Source organism: Piliocolobus tephrosceles, chromosome 8 (assembly GCF_002776525.5).
Source record: "Piliocolobus tephrosceles isolate RC106 chromosome 8, ASM277652v3, whole genome shotgun sequence".
Taxonomy (NCBI): domain Eukaryota; kingdom Metazoa; phylum Chordata; class Mammalia; order Primates; family Cercopithecidae; genus Piliocolobus; species Piliocolobus tephrosceles.
Genome location: NC_045441.1, coordinates 53,774,634 through 53,796,755, shown reverse-complemented (window position 1 = coordinate 53,796,755; position 22,122 = coordinate 53,774,634). Strand labels below are relative to the sequence as shown.

Sequence of the window (22,122 nt, the reverse complement as noted above, 5' to 3'; positions counted from 1 at the left end):
AATATTCCAGTTATTGAGTGCTTAGGCTTTCCTGAGATTCCCTACCCCAAGAGATTAAGAAAGCGATTCAACTGTAGTGTGGGTCGGCTTCCAAGCACTTTTCCTCCCTCGTGCTCGTTTGCCTTCTTTCTTTTTGCCATTCTTCCCAGCTACTAAATTTCTCCCTCTCCCTCAGGGTAACTTTGACCTAAATCTTCAGTGCCTGCTTGCCTCAACCAGGCCTTATGCAGCGGTTACACAGTCACCTCCAGAGCCCATGTTTAATTTAGGAGGAAATACTGCCCATTTCTACCTGGGTAATAGCCCGCCAGCCCTATGGGGCCAAAGTAAACACCAGGCCCATGGATTAAGGCCTTCGGCAAGGATCAGGCTGCAGTTCACTAGGTACTCCTTCTGAGTAGGCCCTTGTAAGCAATGAGAAATAAACTATTATGAAAAACAAGTTCCTAAAGAAAAAATACCAGGTTCTGAGATCGAAACTGCTGGTAAAAAATTTGTTTCTGGAGGGCACTCTCAATGCTTTCAAGGCTCTGAATTATCCAGCGGTGGAGTTGGGCCGCAGCCCTAGAGAGGAAAAATAAAGTCTGCTTTTACATATCTGGCTTTAGCAAAAAAAATTTTTAAAAATCAGAGCTTCTCAGATCCATGCATTTATGCATAGTTAGAAAATTTTTCCACAAGCAATGACGTTCTTTTCTGATTCATCTTTAAGAATGTCAACATTTTCAGGGATATTTGATGTCTGTTTTGAATCTATCAGGTGCAATCTATTACTAAACAACATATTTCTAAAGTTTTTCTAAATCCAACCATTGAGATGGCCCCACCCCTGTTAGGAAAGTGTTGGGGCCTTTTCACACACCCTTTGAATTGCAATATTCTTAGTTTTGTTCATAATGAACCTCCTCTTGCCTTAGAACTGGAGGCAGCTCGGGCATTGTAGGGCGGGCTCCCGCTGCAGAGAGCAGCTCACTGGGTGAACGCTCATTTCTTGCCTTGTTGCTTTGCTCCGGCATAGTTTGGGAGCCAGCCTTCAGCAAAGACTATGATAGGCCAAATTTACACAACAGGGAGTGCCTACTTTCTCTGGGGTTCCCCCTACTCACCATGCACTGTACATTTGGGAAAAGAAAAAGATGTGGGAAACTAATGGAAAAATAGTATTAAAAAATAAATACAGGAGAAAGAGGGAATTTGAATCGGCCCTCCAAATGTAAGTGAATTTTTATCATTTAAAATGTGTTTGATGACAACCCCGATGGAGTGATTGCTCTGTCAAAATTTATCCTCGGCCCCAGCTTAAAAAAAAAAGTGTTAGTATTTACCAATACATTTTTGCATATTTGCAAAATATCTTTTACAAAAGATCTAATTTTCACATGTACGAAATTGCTGCAAAATCGCCGGGTTTATAACAGCGCACTCCAAGTATGCAATACAGAGACTTGTCTGGCACTCTCAAAAATCACATGCGACTTCTCCGAATTGGCCTTCTTCGGAACAAAGGTTTTCTCCAAGCTACTGGGCAGACCTAGAGATGCACCTAGTAGGAAATCAGTGACCTCCAGGACGTCTGCCCCTGGGAATGCGCTCGCCTTAGCGGCCGCAGACTTCTACCACCCCATTGTTTAGAATGGAAACTTTCTGTTTTCCTCAGCCCCCCCATCATCTCTCCCTCTCTCTTTTTTTTCCGCTCCCACAGCCCCCTATCCCAGCACAGCTGGAACCCTTTCTCCTAGATACCTCTCATCCCTAGCCCATTCTATTCTGAGTATTTCTACAAAAATCGAACGATTCGCCTTGGGTGAAATGCTAGCGCAAGGAAATAAAATCCTCAACTTTTCTACTTAGGCCTCCCCCTGCTTTCCAACCTTCGGCAGCAATGGGATGGGGGCTCCTTACCGCATCACCCCACAAACCCAGCCACGTTCCCGAGAACCCTGCTTAGACATCGGCCACCTTCCCACTCGCGCCCCACCAGACTGAAATTGCTAAACTTGTGGCCTCTTACCTTGACACATTTCCGAAATCACTGCCAAGGGGCAGCTGGCTTCTCCGCGCGGCGACGCTCGCGAGGCCTAGCGAATGTGCGTTGCTTTAAATTACAATACCAACCACTTCTTGAGGGTGAGCTCCCTTTTTCTGATACGAAGGGGAGCGGGACAAGTGAAATAATGTACCGTGCTGCTCTTAGTATCAGAAACGAACAAAGGCCAAGAATCACGCTGGGGTTCCCGGCTCCCCGGCGGCTTTGACATTGATCGGAAGTGCGCCATCTCGTGGCGGCTGCGCGCCTAGGTTGGGCCGGAGCTCCAGCCCTGAGCGGAGAGAGGGAAATCGGCTCCGGGCAGTGAGGGAGAGAGGAGAGGATGTGCCCAGCCCGCTGCTATTGAGATCTCATTTTTACATCTAAGAAATCGCTGCAAAACCCCAGCCGGGTTTATAGCAGCGCATTCCAAATATGCAAATTCGCCGGCCCCGGACGGGTTTACGACCGCATTGTCACAGCCATCGGAGGATGGGCTTTTATAGGGCTCAGAAATCAAACCCGCGCCCGCCCGCCGCCCGCCCGCCCGCGAGCAGTCCTCCTGACTAGACTCTCTCTAGCAACTTGAGAGACTTTGGTTAATCTTTAACCATCCCAAAGGAAGTCTTTCCCTAAACCCAGGCTTCCCAGCCCGCCCCCTCCCTGCCCCCCAGGAGGGCCCTTGTTCGTTTCTGCGTGTCTGCCTATCAACCTAGACATTCATCTCGGGGTCTGTCCCACTCCCCTTTCAGCTCGATTTCCCCAGTCGCGCCAGTTAGACAAACACACAAACAAATAAACAGAGTGGGGTCTGGGGCCTCTCTCCAAATGCGACCCTATCTGCTGCTCTGGCCCTGCCTGGGTGGCTGAAGAGAGGGTGGGGTGGGCAACAAAGGGCTCTGTCCTTTCAGCCCTTCTCCTCAAGGTTATGGGTGATGTCCAATTTTAAGGCAGAAGTTCAAAGGCAGCAAACAAAGAGGAAACCGGCGTCCTTTTTTTTCTTTCTTTTTTCCCAAAGGGAAAAAACAGCCTCTGCTGGGAGTGGGGAGAAAGCACCCTTAGAGGCTCCTGGGAGTCTGCTCTGCCTTGGAACCCAGACCGGACTTGCTGAAGCCTCCACGGGCCACCGGACGGTCCCACTGTAGGCCTAGCGGTCCTGAGGTGAGCGAGGGCAGCCTGGGGTCTGACCTGTTGGCCACCTCAGGCCCCAAGGCCCTCTCTAGGACTGAGGTCAGTCTGAGGGGATAAAGTCCATTATTCCAGGCCCTGAGATACCCCATCCCCAGGTCCCCACTTCCCACAAGGACATAGCCAACCACCTTGGCTTCCTAAGTCTGGCTTCCATTGTAGCCAATTCCTGACTTAGTCACCTTCTCACCCTCTCAGGGGCCTGATAACTTGCCCCTCAACTAGGTAGGGCGTTTTTTTTGGGGGGGGTGGGGGAGGGGAGCAGACATTTGGCAGTAAAAGGTGATCAGGGAGAGGAATGTCACACCAGGATACTCCAATTTCCACCGTCTTTATTTTCCTTGTGTCCAGTTGCCTGTATACATGCTGCAACACACATGGTGGGTAAGAACCAGAATTGAGGACAGGCCAACACTCCCAGTACAAATGGAGCCAATAGACATTTCTGAATACAGGAAGGCAAAGGAGATTCAACGGGAGGGTGCCTGGCTTTCCCAGATGAGATCCCCAGTCTGGGCAGGCCGACTGCCTCTGAGCATTTCCCTAACACTTTCCAAATGTTGCAAGAGATTAAAAAGACCATTCTCAATACCTTTTCCACCCCCTCCAACACCCCAAAGGAAATCAACTAATGGAGAAGAAAGAAAGAAAGAAAGAAAGGAAGAAAGAAAGAAAGAAAGAAAGAAAGAAAGAAAGAAAGAAAGAAAGAAAGAAAGAAAGAAAGAAAAACAAATTGGTTATGGTTCCTTTATTTACAAGTTTTTTGAACACCATCCCTGTATGAAGCATACATTCAAATATTCTTAGCAGTGAGCGAGTTTAACCATGAAACACTGTAAACAGATAGAGCCTTTAAATATTTTCATCATCTCTTTTCCCCTCTACATTGCATCTTTTAAAATTCGCTTTGGTTCTTTCAGGGAAATATATATATATAATATAATATTTATCTTTTAAAATAATTCCACCTCACTCTCAGGCTCTTGGAAGGTCACCAGAAGCTTCCAAGCTCAGTTCAGGAGCCAATGAGGGTAGAGTGTGGTGCTGGAACCCGGTGTTTTGGGGGACTCAAGGCCCTCATAGCTAAAGCTGGAGACCTGCTGGCCAGGCCTGCTGCTCCGCAGCCAGACACTGAGCAAATCCAAGCTTCATTACATGTGGTGGAGAGTTTGCCAAACTGCCGCACTCCACAGCCATTTCCTGCAGAGATCTCAGGGGCCAGTGGCCTGGCTGCAGCTTCTTGGCTTTTCCTTATCTCCCACCTCAGGGAACAGTCCACTCTGCGACGAGGCTTTGGGCCTGAGTGGTAGGCTGGAACCAAGACCCTCTTTTGGTAGAAAGAAAAGCCAGGTGGGCTGTAGGAGGCGGTGGCTAGGAACTCAGGGCTGGATAAGTGTGGTGGGTGGCTAGGAGGAGTGGAAAGACACTGACGCCACCTGGAATCACAGATTTCTTTTCCCACAAGGATTTGCAGCCCTCTTCCACCTCATAGCCACCTCTCAGTCCAGCTGCCGCCGTTCACATTGGCTTTGGAAAGCAGCCTCATTCTGGGCACCTAGTAATCCTACCCCTTCCTCCTGCCCCTGTCCCCAAGCTGAACTGGTCTTGGAGAGCACACAGCTTTTTGACTCAGGGGTCCTGGGGGTGGGTAGGCTCCCAGTAGAGGGAGGATGTGGAGGGGTTAGCCTCCAGGGGGTCTGGCCGGGGGCCCAGTCCCCAGTGGAGACCACACCCAGCCCACAGCTCTGCAGGCTCCAAGAGTGAACCACCAGGGGTCCCAAACCTGTCATTCTAGCTGATACACAGCTCTCAGAATCCAATGATTATTAGGAATCTTAACCACTGAGATCTTAATCAAGAGAGTCCCAGGCCGCCTCTTGTGGGGCTATCTCCATGCATCCCTATCTTGCACACCTCTTTTCAAAAGTCACCATGTGGCTTGACCTTGTCAAGGGCAAAATCTGCATATTATCTCATGTGTATGAAGCCCCCCACCCAATTCCAGCCGCTGGAGCCTTAGAGGAGTGGATTCGCTGAGTAGTACTGTAAACGGTCTCTGTTAATTTTTTTTTCCTTCATTCTCCTGTTCTGAAACCAGATTTTGACTTGACGATCAGTGAGGTTGAGCATGCGGGACAGTTGCAGGCGCTTCTCTTTGTTGATGTAGACGCTGAAGAAGAACTCCCGCTCCAGCTCTCGGATCTGGTACTTGGTATAGGGGCAGCGCTTTTTGCGGGTGCGTTGGCCACCTGTGGAGGGAGAAAAGGCAGGGGGTGAGTCAGGTGTGGGGCTGCAATCCACACCAGAGCCCATAGCTGAGGAGAAGGGCTGCCACAGGGACGGGTGGTCCAGCGCAAGCCCCGTCAAAGTCTCCCCAGGCCCCTGCCTTTAACGCTATGACTGCATGCTTGGAACCGTCGCAGTTGGAGGCTCAGCCACAGATAAAAGCCAGCTCCCTAGATAGGCCCCCGGGGAAGCTGCTCCCGCTGCCCCCAGAACAGAAAGGAGGGCTTCGCACAGCAACAGGCGAGTTTGCGCTGCCTAAGCCTCTTTGAAAGCAGCCGAGTGGGGGTTGCCGGCTGCCTCTCACCGGCCAGACTAAACAAACAGCCGCCTGAGGACATTTCACCTTCCAGCACCTGGGCTGCCCCTTCACAAGGCAGTAAAGGCGGCTCCAGTCCCAATCTTTCCAGGCTGCGGCCAAGACTGGGCAGTCCTTAACATCTGGGGCGGCTGCCGGGTCTTTGTCAGCCTGAGTCCTGGCCACCAGCTCCTGCCTCCCCAGCCGGCCTCCCGGCTCCCCCGAGGTGGGGAGGTGGCAGCGGAAGCCCCCTACCCTAGGCCTTCGCTGAGCACCACGGACATACGGTCACCCTGCACACGGCAGAGCAGCGGCGCTATCTTAGATAGGGTGAAGGGAAAGGGGCTTCCCGAAGCTGCGGGCAGGCTCTACTTGATCCCCCTTACAAAAAAAAAAAAGACCCACAAGACAAGAAAAAAAAAATCGCTTTTGACAGATTGAATAACAATTGTGAATAACATGCAGTTGGGCAGAAGGAGGCACGTAATTGCCACCACGCCAGAGGAAAATGGCTTCCTTTGGACAAAAAGGCCAACTTTGGGTTAATTTGTTTCTTTTAATATATTGCTGGAGCTAAGCGGGCTACTTTATCTGTTAAACGCGCTCCTAGCGCCGTGGTTAAACAGCGACGCCTTTGAATCCCGGCCGGACCGGAGTCCCGGCGCAACACATGGCTTTTATAAAAATCTCCGGATTACCTCGCTATCAAAGGCTCCCGAAGCCCTTGCAGGGGGAATTTACAGGCGCCCACCTCTGGCTCCCCAGCCCGGAGCTGGCCCCGAGCGGGGTCGAGCTGCCGGGCTTGGGAGCTGAGAAGGGAGAAAAGGAAAAAGAGGAGTTGTTTTTTTTTTTTTTTTTTTTGCAGGCATGCCTTGGCCGGTGGGTATTTCACGGCCAATTTCAGCACTCGCCACGTGATCCCGCCTTTTATAACAAAGTTTTGTTGGGGGAAACCTACAGGCCCTTCATAAACCTTATATGCTTATAAAACAGCATATAAAAATTTAACAGCGGTGCTGCGCTAGATTTCCAACTCCCCTTTCATAAAGCGCAGGGCGCTGCCTTTATACGTACTGGAGCCGCCGGCCTTGTCCTCAGTGTGGCCGGAAGACGACTCTGGGCTGCTGCTGCTCTCGGGGCGCCGCCGCCGCTCTTTCTCCTCCGCCGCCGCCGTCTCCCGGCAGCCGCCGCCGCCGCTGTCCGAACTTGAAGTTGCCGGCGCGCCCGTGGCTGCCGCCGCCGCCGCCGCGGAGGTCGCCGTGGCCGCCGGGGGCCCCTTCTCGGCGCTCTTGTCCCCGGGATAGTCGGAGGAGGCGAGGTTTTCCGGGGTGCCGTAGGCCGTCTCGAAAAACTGGTCGAAAGCCTGTGGCAGGACGCCGTTCCTGCCCACGGTGCTATAGAAATTGGACGAGACGGCGGGGGTGGGGTGGTGGTAGACGTTGGCCGAGCTCTTGGCCAGCACGTCGCCAGGCACGCCGGCCGCGCTGGGCGCCTGCAGGCAGTCTCTGTGCACGAGCTCCTCCGCGGAGTAGCAGTGGGCCAGATTGCCGCGGGGGTGCCATTTAGTGGCGGGCTCAATGGCGTACTCTCTGAAGGTCACTTCGCGCACGGGTTGGACCTGGGGCAGGTTGGAGGAGTAGGAGTATGTCATTGGGCGCGAAGACGGGGTCTGGGGCAGAAAAGAAGGGAGGCTGGAGAAATCTGGACCCGAGACGTAGTAAGTACAACTTGGCAAATACATGTTAGAGGAGCAGGGACCACGCTCATCAAAATCCATCATTGGGCTACCTTGGGCTCTCCGCAGTAGCCGAGCTTAACATGATTCTCCACTGCAGCTGCCTCTTTGAAGCGGATCCGTGAAGTAGAAATTTGGAGACGTAAGCTGACGTGGAAATCTATCCCCATCCTTAGCAGGGAGGTGCTGGTCATGTGACCCGATGTTGAAATTGACAAGCTGCGAGCTAGTCCGGGCCTTTTTCCCCCCCTTTCCTTTTTTTTTTTTCTCCCCTCCCCTCCCTCCCGGCTTCCTTTCTTTGTAGCCACCTCAGGGGAAGCAACAGATCGTCACTCGGTGTTCTCACCGAAAGCACGTAATCGCCGGTGTAACTCATGTTGGCTGGGGGCCTCCCGGCGCGCGGAGAGGCTGGGGTGCGCCCCCATGCAGCATGCTTGTGCTCAATTGCAGGGTCCTGGTTCTCGAGTGTGCAGAGGGCGGTGAGAGCTCAACTCTCGTCCCCACCTCCCACCCGCAGCTCCCCGGGTGGGTGAGGGGTGCCCTGGACTGGGGATAGCCAGGTGGGAGCCCGTCGCTGTGTGGCTTGTGGTCTCGGAGTCTGTTCTGGAGGCTCGCATTTGCACCCTCTTCTTCGCAGTTCCCCCCCGCCCCCCACCCCATAGACTTGCTCTGGGAAGCGCCTCTGCCTCCGACCCTAGCCAGAACCCCTTCGGGGCCAGAGTTTGAAGCTGTGGATGTGCCTGCCTCATGGCTTGTCCGATTTGCACGGTGACTTGATTACACTCTCTCATTCATGGTCACTTCCGAAGCGCTTTAGTGCCTTCCGTCCCTAAACAGCCCACAGCCAGAACGGCTTCTCCCCGCGGTTTGTCACTGATCCGCAGGGCCCGGAAGGGCCTTCGTCTTACCCGGGATCCACCTCTCCCCTCATCTTCCCTGCCTGCCTCCTCATCCCACCTTCTGTCCTTGGAGAAACCCCCTCCTCCTCGCTGCCTGCCGGGCTTCGGAGTGACTCGGCAGAGGGGCTGCCCCGCTGCTCACCGGTCCACCCATCTGCCTGGTCTTCTGGAGCTGAAGACGCGGGAAACCATGCAATTGAGGCAACCCTTGGGCTGCTTTAGAGGCGCTGACATCCGAGGAGCCTTCTCCTGGGTATGCTGCATCTTTGTGGGGGGCCCACCAGGCTGCTTGCAGAGCTCCAGGGGTGTGGGGAGAATGGGGGTGGAAAGGACGGGCTGAGGGCCAAGGAGAGGTGGCTGAGAAAGGGGTAACTCGCCTACTCTCCTGCTCTCCTCTCTTTCCTTGCAATGTGTGAGAGTGAAAGCAAGGGATGTGCAGGGCAAAAACTCAGAGAGCTCTGTGCCTTTCCTACTGTTGATTCCACAGAAGGAATACAATGCCAGAGAAAGGAGAGGTGCTTCCCCAACTCCCTGCACCTGGGGGGACAGGTATGCCTTTAAAAGGCTAGGTTTGTGCTAAGGATAAAGAGAAACCATAGCAATACTCTGAGTCTAGCTTTCTTGAGAAGAGGAAAAAAATAAATTAAGAAGGTAAAATATGCTCCACAACCTGCAGGATTGAAGGAGCAATGTTTGGAGGAAGCAAAAGAAGGGAGAGGACACAGAGCAGCCAGGCAGGGCCAGGAGCTGAGAGGGGCCCAGACCTAAGGCCTCCCAACAACTCTCTTCTTGGAACGATCTGGGGTGTTGCTGAAGGAAAATAAAAGATATATAAAAAGATAACCTTTTGCTTTTCCCTCTCCAGGAAATAGCCAAAGGTATTTACATATTTTGGGGGAGATTTAGAGTATAAACTCTAAGATCTTTGGTATATAAGTGTCATCATCGATTTATTTATTTATTGCTGAGCTGACTGTAACTGACTCAATAACAAATCTAATCATGTATTGCACTGGAAAATAAATATTCTCATTATGTATTTTCTCCAAATAATGGCCTACCATTGCATTTGAATACCTGCTGTAAATATCAATAATATCGAGTAATTACTCTGTAGTAAACTAATTTACTAGCATTAATGTTTCTGTGGCTCTCCACCTCCCCCCACCACCACCTTTGCAAGGATTGCTTATCACAAATCAAGCTACTTGGACACATTGGTTTAATGAACTCTTTATTCAAGATTTGCTACAAGAACTTTCATGTCCCTTGAATCCCTGAGAACTGAACTTGAAATTATTTGTGCATCTTTAGCTTGACATATTTGTCCACTGTGGCTTGTCCAGAGGGCAGCAGTGCTGTGAGTGAGAAGTTCCAATGGGAAGGAAGGTTATTGGAGAAGAGTAGCTTCAGACCTCCTAAAGCTGGGAGGCACATTTACAGAATTGCCCTGCGGCGAAAATACTTCTATTTCCAGCAGTGACCAACAAGGCAAAATATTTGTTTCTCCACAGCATCTCTTTTTTAGAGACAGAATATAAAAGACAGAAGGAGAGGTTTCAAACAAAGGTATTCGAGCTGTTCCCTGGCTTGATTTTGGCTATCCCAAACTCTCTCTCTGCAGCCCACCCAGTCCTCACCACCCCTACCTTCGAACAAAAGGAATGCATGAAGGGTTTCAGTGACTTTGCCATAACAAAGGCGCCACCATTGCGGGGCTCGCCCCGCCCCTGGGTGAAGGCAAACAAATTCTTGCACTTGTATTAGGGCTTTTAAGACCATAATTGAACCCGGGGGCGTCTAGGAAAACCGAAAACAGTTCTAGACAGACCTGCGGTTTTATAGCAGTTTTGGCAGTCAACTTCAGCTTGTGCCTGAACAGACGGGGCTGTGGTGGCCCGCCAGCGGGAGATGCCAGGCCACCTCCCCCAGCAGCACGCAGCCCCTCTCTTAATTAGATCGGTTTTCCCCTGGTGTCAGGGAGAGCGGTCCCGGCAGAAAGGTCGGTATGGGGGTGTGCGCTGTTCCACATAACCATTGCCTCCCATGTCCTCCTGGAGGGCCACACCGAGAGGGTGCTGGCAGGGCTGGATCCCATGGGTGTCCGCAGAAGACAAAGGCGAATTCCGGATAAAAGGCTGGGGGTGAAAAAGGCGCTCCGGGAGCGGCTGGCAGGGCATTTCGGTAGGCTGCACCGAAGCCGGGTGCCCGGAGGGACTTGCAGCCTGGAAGGGGGTGTGTGGGGGCGCTGCCCTGAAGATGGATGAGGGAAAAGACTTTTGATATCAGCAGAAGGGAAAAAGCCTGGAGTGACCGAACGCTTTTAGTTGCCCAGCAGGAATAGGAGAAGGGTACTCAGGTCCCCCAGACTGCGCAATGTCCCAGTTTTGCCCGCTCCTGCCCTTGTGTGCGGAATACGCTGGCGGTGTGAATGTGAAGGTTTCTCCAGGCAGGCGGCTGGGGTGAGGGGTGGGCGCAGCTCTGAGGATCAGACCAAATTTAGGGGAAGAAGAGAAGGCAGACCTTCGGGTCCTTGGTTTTGACTTTGCTCTGATCCTATGATTGACTCTTCAGCTTTGCAGGAGGTCCAACAGCCGAGCGTAACCCACTGAGCTCTGGGAAAGACCCGACTGAGGCTAAAGCCGCCCCGGAAGGCCAAGTCCGAGTTCCATTTCTTGAAGAGGCCGGCGCGGATAAGGCTGTGACATTGGCCCTGGCGACTGGCTTCCCAGGAGCTGTTCTTTCTCAGGAGCTCCAGAGCTCGCGCCATCTCCAGAAAACTGTTCAGGGTGTATTTCCTTTTATCGTCAACCCAGAGCCCCACCGCGGCTAATGCAAGAGGCCAAAAAATGTTTGGAGGAAGAAAAACAAAGGCAGGAAGTGGCGGCGGCCTGACGGTGCGTGTGTGTCTGCAGAGAAGGGAGGGAGCCGGTTCAGTCTCTTCTTGTTTTTCCAAATTTCAAGGTCCAGGCAGCCCTCCGCAAGGCCGGGCCCCATCGCTCCCGGTGCGGCATTTGGAGGTGGCCACCCGGAGAGGAGAAGGCCGACGTCTGCGCCAGGCTTGTCAGGCGGAAACGGCTAACAAGGAGATTTGGTCAGCAAAACAGACCGAGCCTTTCCGAGGCTTCGTCTGATTTGGCCCGAAGGGTTGGGGAGGGGGGGCCTTGCGCAGCGCCTCCGGGACCCTCCTCTCTGGGGACGACCATCCCTGAGCCTTACGCTTCGTTCCACCGCCTTTGCAGGCGGAATATCGGAATAAAGTGAGTCCAGGCGCCTCTGCCGCCTCCGCTTCTTCTTGCAGCCGGAGGGGTCCGGGAGGCAGCGGGAGGGTGCCGGCGGGCAGTGCCCAGGCGGGGTGGCCTTGAAGCCGTCGGTGTACACCGGGCAATGCGAGGCCTTGTTACTGTGGTTGTTGTGCTGGGGGCGTTTCCAGCACAGTCATTCAAGGGACGTGAGCTGCAAGGATCGTTACTTGACAGGCAGCTTAACACCCTCTCACTCCAAGGGAGGATAGAGCCGGTGGCCGGGAGCACCTCCACACTCCAGGCTTCCCAGCTCCAACTGACAAAGCTGCTGGGCCACCCTCTTCTCTCCTTGGGGTTGGCTTGGGAGGCAGCAGCTGCTCCTTGTTCCAGAAATCTGAGAATGCGAAGTCCCCAGTACTTGCACATGCAGGCCTTTGAATGCCCAGCATTTGTCCATAGTCTCAATGTCAATGCCAAGCTGCCCCAGTCACCACTGTCCTTCTCAAGGGGGTCCTGTCCCCCTACAGTTCCTGATCCTGCTCCTGTGCCCCCTACAGTTCCTGTCTCCTGCCCTGCCTCCTTCCAGCCATTCTCACCTGCTGGGACTCTTCCCTACCTTTTTTGATGCCTCTGGTAGACTGAGCAAGGGCTGAGGTGCCACTGGAGGGCACCCAATACTCAGGTGCAGAGAAGAGGGGCTGTTAGGTCCCTGACTCTTCCCCAACTTCGGGCCTCCACCAGAGCCTGAACTAAGTCTCCCATCTCCTTCTTTGGAATACTCCACCCCAAGGCCCCACCAAGTCCAGCTTATCTCTCTTCCTCTCCCCTCCCTTCTCTACCCTCCTTTCTTCCCCAACACTTCCTCCTTCTCTTCTGCAGACCCAGCTGCTGCTTTTCTAGGCTAGGCAACCCAGATGGCATAGGCTTGGGAGGGGTGAGGATCCACTTGACAGACTGAATCTCACTCCCAGATGGCTACAGTTAAGTTTCTCTCTTGTTGGATTGCTTAGGGCACCATCAATATTTTGCCTTCTCCTGCTTGCCTAAGCCCTTACTTTCCTCTGTCCACAAATGTCGTGCTGTTTCTAGAAAGCTACACAGAAGAGTATTTCAACCCTGGTGATCATACTGCACACAGGTGCAAGAACTGGCCGGGAGGCCCTGGGTAGAAATGGCAACAAAGCTCTTCTCTTCCATTTCAGGAATATCTCCTTCCAAATAGAAGGGTTCCTGTGGGCACGTCTGTTTTCCATGGTGAGCTGGGGAGGTGGGTTGCCCGGGAAGGCCCAGGAGATCTCCCAGTATTTGTTCTCAAGGCATGGCTTATTGCCAGATCATTGCCAATCCATCACATTTTCCAGGCGCTGCCCAAAGGCAGCACTGAGGCTTCGATAAAAAATCAAGAGATCACCTCTGTCACTACCAGGTGGAGGCAGGGGTTAATTTGTCCCTTTGCTGAGACACTCACCCTCCTCCAAGGTCCCCTACACTTCCTAAAAGCTCAGAAACAGGTAGTGCCCTGAAGTTGACCTCATAATTCTGCTTGGTCTGACTGGCAGTTTCAGTCATCCTTCAAAGCCCCTAAATATCTGAAAAGGCCCATACTCTTCCCCTGGCCACTGCAGAGTGGGGCACAGGGCTCAGCTGAGGGTCTCAAGTACCCAAGCAATCTGGTTATCATTTACATTAGTGGATCCCAAACTGAAGGGAGAAGAGAAGATTACTTCCTTTAATAACTATTTTTATTTTTATTGTTGCCAATTATTAGACTTCTTTTTCCTATAAAGTGGGAACAAATGGGGTGGGGGAGACTTTGAAGGGCAAAGCCCTAGTTCTCAGGATCTGCCTTCCATTCCCCGTGCAGCTTTGGCCCAAACGGGTTTCCCAGCAGAGTGTGTCTGAGATAAAGAAGACAAAAGGGGGTGGCCCAACCCGAAGGTTGGCTCTGGTCCTTGGGTCTCGGTCCCCACAGCTGTAGCTCACAGGAAGCCCCCATGCCACAAAGCTCCAACTGCTTCCTAGGGCAGCTCCATTTCCACTCAGTGCTCCTGGTAGCTCACATTCCAGGCTTGAGAAGAACCATCACCCCACCCAGCCCTCCTCCCCTACACACGCTGCCAGGCATTTCTGCTACCCATTCACAGACAATTGTTTCTGCTATATATGCCCCCACAGCCCAGCCCAGCCCAGCCCAGCCATGTAGCCCTAGGGGTACAACCCAGATTTTTCGCTTCCGCGAAAAGAAATGCTTTGCACGTCCTCTTTGGTTCACCTGGAGAGATAGGCTCAGCCGCAGATCAGGCTTAAGCTAACTGTTTACCGCAGGGCCTGATGCTCTGACCTGCTGGAGGCAGGCTATGGGCAGGAGGTAAGGGGCTCTCTCCCTTGCAGAGTGCAGTGAAGGATTCTTGGGGGCTGGGAGTCAGGGGTTTTTACCTTGGAAGATTGCGCCTCACATCTCAGTGTGGATTTTAGGCAGGAGAAGAGCATCAAGGGTCTCACCAAAGGCCTGCCACGCACTACGGAGGGGCCTGGACTCAGGGACCCCAGAAGAGGCTCTCCAGCAGGGTCTTGGCTCCCCTATCCTCTTCCCCGCCAAGTCGGCCCTGCTGGGCCCTATGTTCCTACCAGGACCCAGAACTCCGATCCAGCCACGTCCTCTCCCCTGGGCTTGCAGGCGCTCCCTCTCGCCCCTGCTAGGCCTCAGCGGGCTCCGAAGTCTGCTGGACTGGGGCAAATCCCGCTCTTCTGGGACGGGGACACAGCCTGGGCCACCCGTGGCTGCCAGGACTCCTTTCCAACAGGGCTGGGAATGGGAGAGTTGGAAATCAAGAAAGAACCTCTGCCTCCAGTGCACGAGCCCAGAGCCCAGGCTACCAGAACCCGCTTGCAGCAAGCTAACTGTGCGTCTTGTGCCTTCTTGAGGCCGCGGCAGCGACCTGCCCTGACCATGGAAGGCGGCAGTGGCGCGGAGGACTTGACCTTTACGGCGAGAGAGAAGGGCGCTCGCTGAGCGGCGGGGAGGGGGACTCTGCTCTCTCCAGCCTCCTCCACCCAATAGCAGTCCGCTCGACCCACGCCTGCTGCGCGCTCACCCCCTTTCCCCCTCCATTTTGTGCAGAGTCCGCAGACCCGAGGCTGGAAACAAAGCCCCCAGCCCTGCTCTCACCACCCTTCTTGCAAGCTGCTGTTGCCAACCCCCCCAGGCCAGAGGCTCAAAGCTAACGCCAAGCTCCTTAAGGCCCTCTCTCCAGGGCCCTCTTCTCTCGCCTGACCCCAGCCTCCCTCAGCCAGCGCCTGGGTACCACTCTGGGTGCCAACCGGGACCTGCCGGTGCCACGGTCCCATGCGCGGGGTCCCGACCTCGGGCTGCAGGCGGCGCCGGGGCCTACAGCCCAGCGGCGCGGAGCGTGGTAGAGGCGCGGGGCGCAGCGGTGCCCGAGGCTGCCTCCCGCCCGGGCGGCCGGCGCGGCCGGTGGGGTGCACAGCGTGGCCCCGCGTGCCCTGCTTGCTCTCCACTCCCTCGGATCGCTCCCTCCCCTCGGCTCCGGGTTCAGAAAGCGGAAGTATTTGGTAGAGAAAAACACGGTTTCTTTTCAGCTCGTCTCAAAATCCCTTTTAGAGAAAATGCTCCTGTCAAGTTTTATTTCCCGTTGCAAACCACCTTCCACGCTGCCAAGAATTAAGACCGGGAGAGATTAAATACCGGATTATTCTCTTGGGGAGGGCGGGGCGGGGCGGAGAAGTGGGCACCCGCACCAAACATTCCTTGAAGTCGGCTTGTGCTGATCCAGCCGCGCCCGGGGAGTCCCGCGAAGGCCCGCGCGGCCTGCGGTGACGTCAGCCTGCAGTTGCGGGACCACTCACCCGCACAGACCCGGCTCTCGCGGTTCCGCGCTGGCACATCAGCCCGCCGTCCTACCGCAGCCCCGACCGGCCCGCGTGCCGTCCGAGGGAGGCCGGCTTTCCACAGGCCTGAGCCTCCATTTTGAGTAGGGGGTTCTTGTAGAAGCTTGGAGGGTTTGGGGCCGCGCCTCAGTCCCCGAGGGGCGCGACATCAGGTAGCTCTCGGAGTTCACACCCCAGTACCTGGGGGAGGTCCTATGTCGCCGCACAACAGCCCTTAGAGGCTTGGAAATCTCTTGAGACGCGTTGTAATTATTTCTGCCCGGTGGATCCGGCTCTTCAGCGCCACGAGAGCCGGGCAGAAATGAAATCAACTGTGGCAAGGCCTTGGCTGCTTTCGTGGAGGAATTTTTCTGCGCCAGTGTCTTTTTTCTTCCCTTTAAAATAAAATTAAAAATAGCAAGCACTATTCAGGCATTCATCAGAGATGGGTAGATGCACGAGGATTGAGTGGGCATTTTCATAAAGAATGAGACCGGCTGTTATGGACCCGGCGGCCTAGCAGATGAAAACTTAATTAGCGTGCCTGTCCTAAAACCTAGGCATAAATCTCCCACTGCCTTTTGGATAACTCTACATCTTCGCTTATGAGAAACGGGATGTGAGCAACTCGCTGCACATTTCTCTGATTCTCCAGGTCTTGGTCGGCTGACACGCATTCGATCAAGTTTAAAGGAATGCGCATAAATCAGCAAGCCCCTAGCGTCTCCTTGGGAGAGGTCCGCAAATCCAGGAGGGCGCCTCTGAACCCACCGGGTCTGGGGATTAGCAGTCCAGGGCAATCTCCGTCTGGGCTCCTGAACTCGGGAATTCGCAGAGGAAGCAAGACACTGTATCTTCACCGAGCCCTGCAAACACATGCAGCAGAGTGCAATCTGCACTTACATCTATTACAAAGTGAAATCTGTGTCAACTCTCCACACACAAATGTTGCATCTGCAGCTGAATTTCGCTGCCTAGTGGTGAATTTTTAAGAAAAGATTTCAACTAGGTTGTTTTAATTTTTTTCTTTCCTTTTCTGTTATTTATTTATTTTTAACCCACAACTTGAATGGGTGGCTTCAGCTCTGCATCAGTCACAAATAGGAGTAAAATGCACTGCGACATTTAACAATCATCCACTTAAAGTAACTAAATAAATATGACAGTACTGAGAGCAGATAGAAAAAGTAGGTTTTTTTTAAAGTCCTATTTTTATTATTTTTTTATTCGGGAAGAGTTTTCTTTTTAGAAAAAAATACTTCAGTCAGGTTTTCAACAACATTATCCATGGATCAGTGGCTGATACTATTATTCCTGTTTTTCAGGAGGTAGCTGGTCTCTCCTTGGACTTTTTTTTTTTCTTTCAGGTTTTAGACTGATTGCTATTTGGGCATTAAAGGAGCCATCATAAATAATCCATGCCCACCTCTGGTTATCTGGTAGATCCATAGAAATTTTAAATAGGAGGAGAGTTAGGTAAGATCGATCCTATTAATGACCATTTTAGAACTGAGGGGGGGGAAAAACCCACAACAACCCTGAAATATCTTCTGTCATTACAGTTTCAAAAACTAGAGAGAAAAAAAGAAGGCTACTACTTTACCCAGGGTTCCTGTAGTGGTGATGGCATTCGAAAGGGGCGGTATCCCGGCTGGAGAGCTGCTGTTGGCCTCCTTCCTAGGCTCGAGGCTCAGAATATTTCTTACATCTAAAGAAAAATATCCCCCGTCAACAGAAGAGTCCCTTTTGGAGCTGTTCTTAAACACACAGTTTGATCCAGCTTTGAGGGGATTTTCCACCACTTTAAACATTTTGGGAGAAAGTTGTTACTTTGGCTTGATGGCAGCTCATTTGGAAATGGAGTACTGTTTGGAACAAGAGGTGGAGAGGTGGGTCTGAAGCAACATTATCATTTGTTTCCACAAGTGGAGTGAAAATCCTCAGGGCAGCAAAACATAATTGAATTTCTCAAGCCCTTTCGATATGTATGTTTCAACACCAGCCTGTTTTTGAGACAGCTTTAGAGACTCTTTCCATAATTCTCATCTATAAAGAAGCTGTGAGTCCTCAGGAGAGGTTGGAGAGGTTTCCGGCAGCCACTTTTGTAACCAATCAATATTATTTTCCATAAAATGTTGAATCTGGTTCTTCCATTCACTGTTACTTTCCTCTAATATAAAGATAAAATTAGCCTGCATCTCACAATTCTGCATCCCACGGCTACTGGTTCCACCAACATTTTAATACATATGTGCATAGCATAGATTCGACAAAAACACATTATCCTATGTGTGTATTAAATATACAAACATACATATGTATTCTTTATGACTCTGAACACAGCACCTGATTGTTGTTAGAGGTCAACAGCAGATATATTATTATTATAGTTTTGATGGAAGTTGTTAATACTAAACATACTTATTTATCCTACAAATAAAATGGCAGATTCACAAGCATCAATATAAGATTGCACACCACCCTGGAGCAGTACTCAGCTCTGAGTTATCTAGGATAACTCAGATCTGTATCCAATCCTGTGGTCATTTTGTAGATATGAAATATTAAGTCTTCTTTACTGACCTCTCAAGAGGGGTTTCTTAGAATTTCTGAAACCTAACTCTAGAACTCTAGAATTAGCAAGGCATCTGAATCTTAATTTGCTGTAAAGACTCCTCAGTAGCTCTAATTAGAATGCGAGACCACATTGGAGGGTGAGGACCAGGAAAGAATGGTGATTTAAGAACACATCTTTGACTGTAACAAAAATGTACAGCTTTAAAGCAGATCTGCAGAAATCTGATGCAGAGAAAGCCACTGTGAAGACAAATCGAACTTAGCCATTAGAGAAAAGGAACAAGGCTTCATCTTGTAAAGTACATTTTGTACCTCAACTCTAGGAATCACCTTAAATTACAATATCTTGGGTCATTAGCAATTAATGATACGATATCTGTACAGATTCTACAAATACATATACAAGCACACACAAGGACTAATATGCAAATGTATACATGTGTACACATATGATATATATTTACATATATACAGGGACATGTATAATTTACATATATTCAAATTTGCTCCATCTGGAGCCAAATAATTGAGTACTGAATCTCTAAAGTCAAGGAGGTAAGAGCTCTTGATTCCCTTGGTTGAAGAATTACAAGGAGGCTTGTCAACGCGAGGTGGCGCCCTTGATCTACTAATCCAGCTAAGGCCAATTCATGAGCTGTCAAAAGTCAAGGTCACAAATTGTCTTTTTTCGTCAAGGTCAAGGTTTAAGGCCTTTCGTAGTCCTGTCATTTCAACAGATATCAAAACCTGCCCTCTCAGACACATGCAGACCCAACAGCAGATTTTAAAATACGACAGCCTAGGCATTGCTGATACAAAACAACTGGTTTTCATTTTCCACAGGGAGCCTGGGAATTCATACTATCTCTTCCTCCTTTCTTTTCTCTCCCTTTTGGAATATCTGACACTTTAATCTCCTTGAAGCACTTATCATTTTTTAGGATTTTAGTTATGAGGGGTTTCTCCCTTTTCTTAAAAATTTGGTAGCAAGAAAAGTACTGAATAATAATAAAGAATGGTCCTTGGTTTATGTAAGACAAACCTGCTCCTTTTCTTTCTGTGCAGTGCACATTTAGCATAGGAAAGAAAAGAGTATTTTCTGCAGATTTTAATGGCAGTGACTATTTTATTAACAGAATTAATACCACTACATCACTATCTACAAGTCTAAGGTTTTTGGTTTTTTTCATTTTTAGTAGAAATATTTAAAAAGCAGGTGCACAAATACATTTTCACAGTGTGCTGAGTGTCTTTATTTACAAGATATCATTCTATAGTGAATATGAACAAAACGAATGTGCTGGTTGAAATAACTGCTTAAAAATGTGCTGTGAAGATGAATCACTAATCTTTCTAATGCAGTCTGATAAAACAACAAACATGGAAAAATACTAATCTCTTAATAGATCAAAATATAGAATGAAGACACCTAAATATTTCAGGGGAATGAATTTTCATTTTGAGTTTTCTAAAAAAGAAAAAAGAAAAATGATTTCTCCAGCAAATGTTTAGCAAATATTGCGAAATGCCAATTCAAATGAAAAAACGAATTGTGTTCAAACCGAAGTCCTCATGTTGGGATGGAAACTTTCGGGATTTCTCAAATAAAGTGAATTCTGCGGATCATCTGATGATTTAAACATTTTCAAAAAGATACCAAATCCTTTGGAAAATAACGGATATTGGGGCAGTAAATATAGTCCAAATGCCACAAAATATGCTTGTTATAAGCAATTAAAAATTATTCTGGAAAGGACATTACCAACTCGGTTTCTCTTGTAGCCTGAAAGGTTCAGCTGGTTGGTTTTACTATACTACCAAGACAAATGATCCTCAGAAGAGTTTTCTCTCCCGTTTTCCCTTCACAGCAAATATTCCAAGATTATTATTTCAGTACCTTCTCTTTTCCCCTCTAAATCTATACATAAAATGTTTTGCGGAACATACAACAACGGCAGGAATTTCACTAAGATTTACCTGAGCAGACGCTTAACATGCAAAGGGAATGGCGACCTAAGAAGGACAAGCAGATGTTTACAATGGCCTCTTGCTTTTGTAACCAACTTCCAGATTATTACCATCTAACACAGTGTCCTAAAATATAACGATCACATAAATACTTACAAGATTTCAGTAACTGTGTAACTTATCTGAAATTGCGTATTTTGGGGGTTGACGTTTGACATTTAACGGGCTGGGCTGGTGGGGTTGGCGAAAGAACTGGCAGTCTTTACCTTTCTTAAAGTTTTAAAACAGTTGTAGATTCCATTAAAGAGACAGAGATCTCTTTCAGGAGAGCAAAATGCCAGTGTCTGTCTCTTTCTCTTTCCCATTCTTCAATTATTATTAAGCATTATTATCATTATCTGGGCAAAGCAACAAGTTCTGAAGCGTTTCTTCAAGTTGCCTTCTTGTTCCATTTTTAATCCATTAACTAGTGGTTTTCAGTTTGTTGATGACTTTTTTCTCTTTAACCCTCCTGTTTTGGAACCAGATTGTGACCTGCCGCTCAGAGAGATTCGTCGTGGCTGATATCCGCCTCCGTTTGTCCTTAGTAATGAATTTGTTCGTGGCGTATTCCCGTTCAAGTTCTTTTAATTGCACCTTGGTATAAGGCACGCGCTTCTTTCTCCCCCTCCTATAAGAGCTGGCATCCGAGGGATGGGAGACCACGTCTAGAAGATAAGGGAGAAGGCAAGTTACACAGGGATCGGACCCCAGCCAGGGCATAGGCAACAGCTCGATCTGAGCCACCCGCCTTGCAGCGCCCGGCTGCTCTTTGCCACGCGCTGTACAATCCGGCCTTCTGCCAAAGCCTAGAGGGTCAGTGGGGAAGGTGGTTAGTTCTGAACTGAAATGAAATCGCCCGGGGCTCCAGTGACGTCCCCAACCCGGCCATCCTGAAGGAGCAACGCGTAGGCAGCTTCGAGAGATAGCCTGGTCCAGCGGCCCACACCTTAGCGCCAGGCTCAAGGTACAACACTTCTGTGCCTGGCTCCTTTCTGGGTGCCCGTCCTAATACTCGAAGCTTCTACACTGAAGCCATTTTTGAGAGAATGAATAGGGAGGGGCAATTTGGGGAGCCGTTTTCTGGTAAATTTCTCATCCTTAAATTGGTGTCAGGGGCTGGGGAGGGCGGGGCGCAGAGGGAGAGGGAAGCTAGCCGCGGTCCCCACAAGTTCTCTCCCAGCCACCCTTCACCCAGGGAGGGCCAGGGACCAGCTCAACTCAAGGCAGTGCAGGGAGCCCCAGCCAGCCATGCTTGGGCTCCCAGGGGTGCAGAGCCGCTAGGGCAGACCAGGAAGAGAACAGAAGGGAACCCAGGATCGCCCGGGCGCGAGCGGAGGAGAAGCTGGAGCAGAGCCGGAAGACCAGGGCTGGGAATATGTCGCCATTTACCGGGCAGAGTGGACTTCCAGAGGTGGGGAGGCTGCGCCTGCTCTTTGGGGCAGTACATTTGGCCGTTCCAGCCGTTGGGCAGCGCCCAGGGCTGGTAGCTTTCCATGGGAAGACCCAGGGGCTCGTGGCGCGACTCGCCCGGGCCCCCGAGGCCCGGCACCACTGGCATATCCAGGTAGCCAGGCATGGGCTGATGGTGGTGGTAAGGCCCGGCTGCGTAGCCCTGGTGGTAGAAGGCGAACTCCTTAGCGCGGGAGCTGAACTCCTCGGCCGCTGGGCCGGCGGTATCCATGTACTTGTCCGCGAAGGCGGCGGCGGCGGCGGCGGCCGAGGCGGGCTGTGCGCACGACTTGATGGCGTTGGGGTGCGGGCCCATGCGGGCGCACGGGTAGTAGCCGCTGCCGAAGTAGCCATAGGGCAGCGCCGCGGGCCCCGACGAGCTCTGCGCCGCTGCCGAGCAGGGACTGCATTGCTTGGCGGCCTCTGCGCCCGCCGGGCCAGCCGGGCCGGGCCCTCCTGAGGACGACGCGGCGGCGGCGGCGGCGGCGGCGGCAGCGGCGGCGGCGGCAGCGGCGGCAGCCGAC

General features: G+C 51.2%; 2 protein-coding genes and 1 long non-coding RNA gene across 4 annotated transcripts in view; 1 reads left to right on the top strand and 2 right to left on the bottom strand.

Moving 5' to 3' along the window:
• Positions 1 to 3,946: 3,946 nt before the first annotated feature.
• Positions 3,947 to 7,716, bottom strand: HOXA11 (homeobox A11). Its single transcript, XM_023225918.2, has 2 exons — positions 6,870 to 7,716; positions 3,947 to 5,463 (listed from the first exon to the last, which is right to left on the bottom strand). Exons 1-2 carry the CDS (start codon positions 7,573 to 7,575, stop codon positions 5,231 to 5,233), a joined length of 939 nt encoding a protein of 312 aa, XP_023081686.1. The 5' UTR covers positions 7,576 to 7,716; the 3' UTR covers positions 3,947 to 5,230.
• LOC111551847 lies at positions 7,716 to 11,704 on the top strand. Of its 2 annotated transcripts, none has more exons than XR_002734483.2 (2): positions 7,716 to 8,682; positions 11,012 to 11,704. It is a non-coding gene; the product is annotated as an uncharacterized LOC111551847 (long non-coding RNA). The 2 variants fall into 2 exon arrangements; XR_002734482.1 differs by lacking the exon at positions 11,012 to 11,704 and adding an exon at positions 9,106 to 9,268 and having other exon boundaries at positions 7,960 to 8,682.
• Positions 11,705 to 16,754: 5,050 nt separating this feature from the next.
• Positions 16,755 to 22,122, bottom strand: part of HOXA13 (homeobox A13) — a 10,490-nt gene continuing 5,122 nt past the window's right edge. Inside the window, exons 2-3 of the mRNA XM_023225946.1 lie at positions 21,539 to 22,118; positions 16,755 to 20,814 (exon numbers count right to left, since the gene is read on the bottom strand). Coding sequence (XP_023081714.1) covers positions 20,570 to 20,814; positions 21,539 to 22,118 — 825 coding nt within the window. The 3' untranslated portion in view covers positions 16,755 to 20,569. The remainder of the gene's footprint in view (positions 20,815 to 21,538; positions 22,119 to 22,122) is intronic.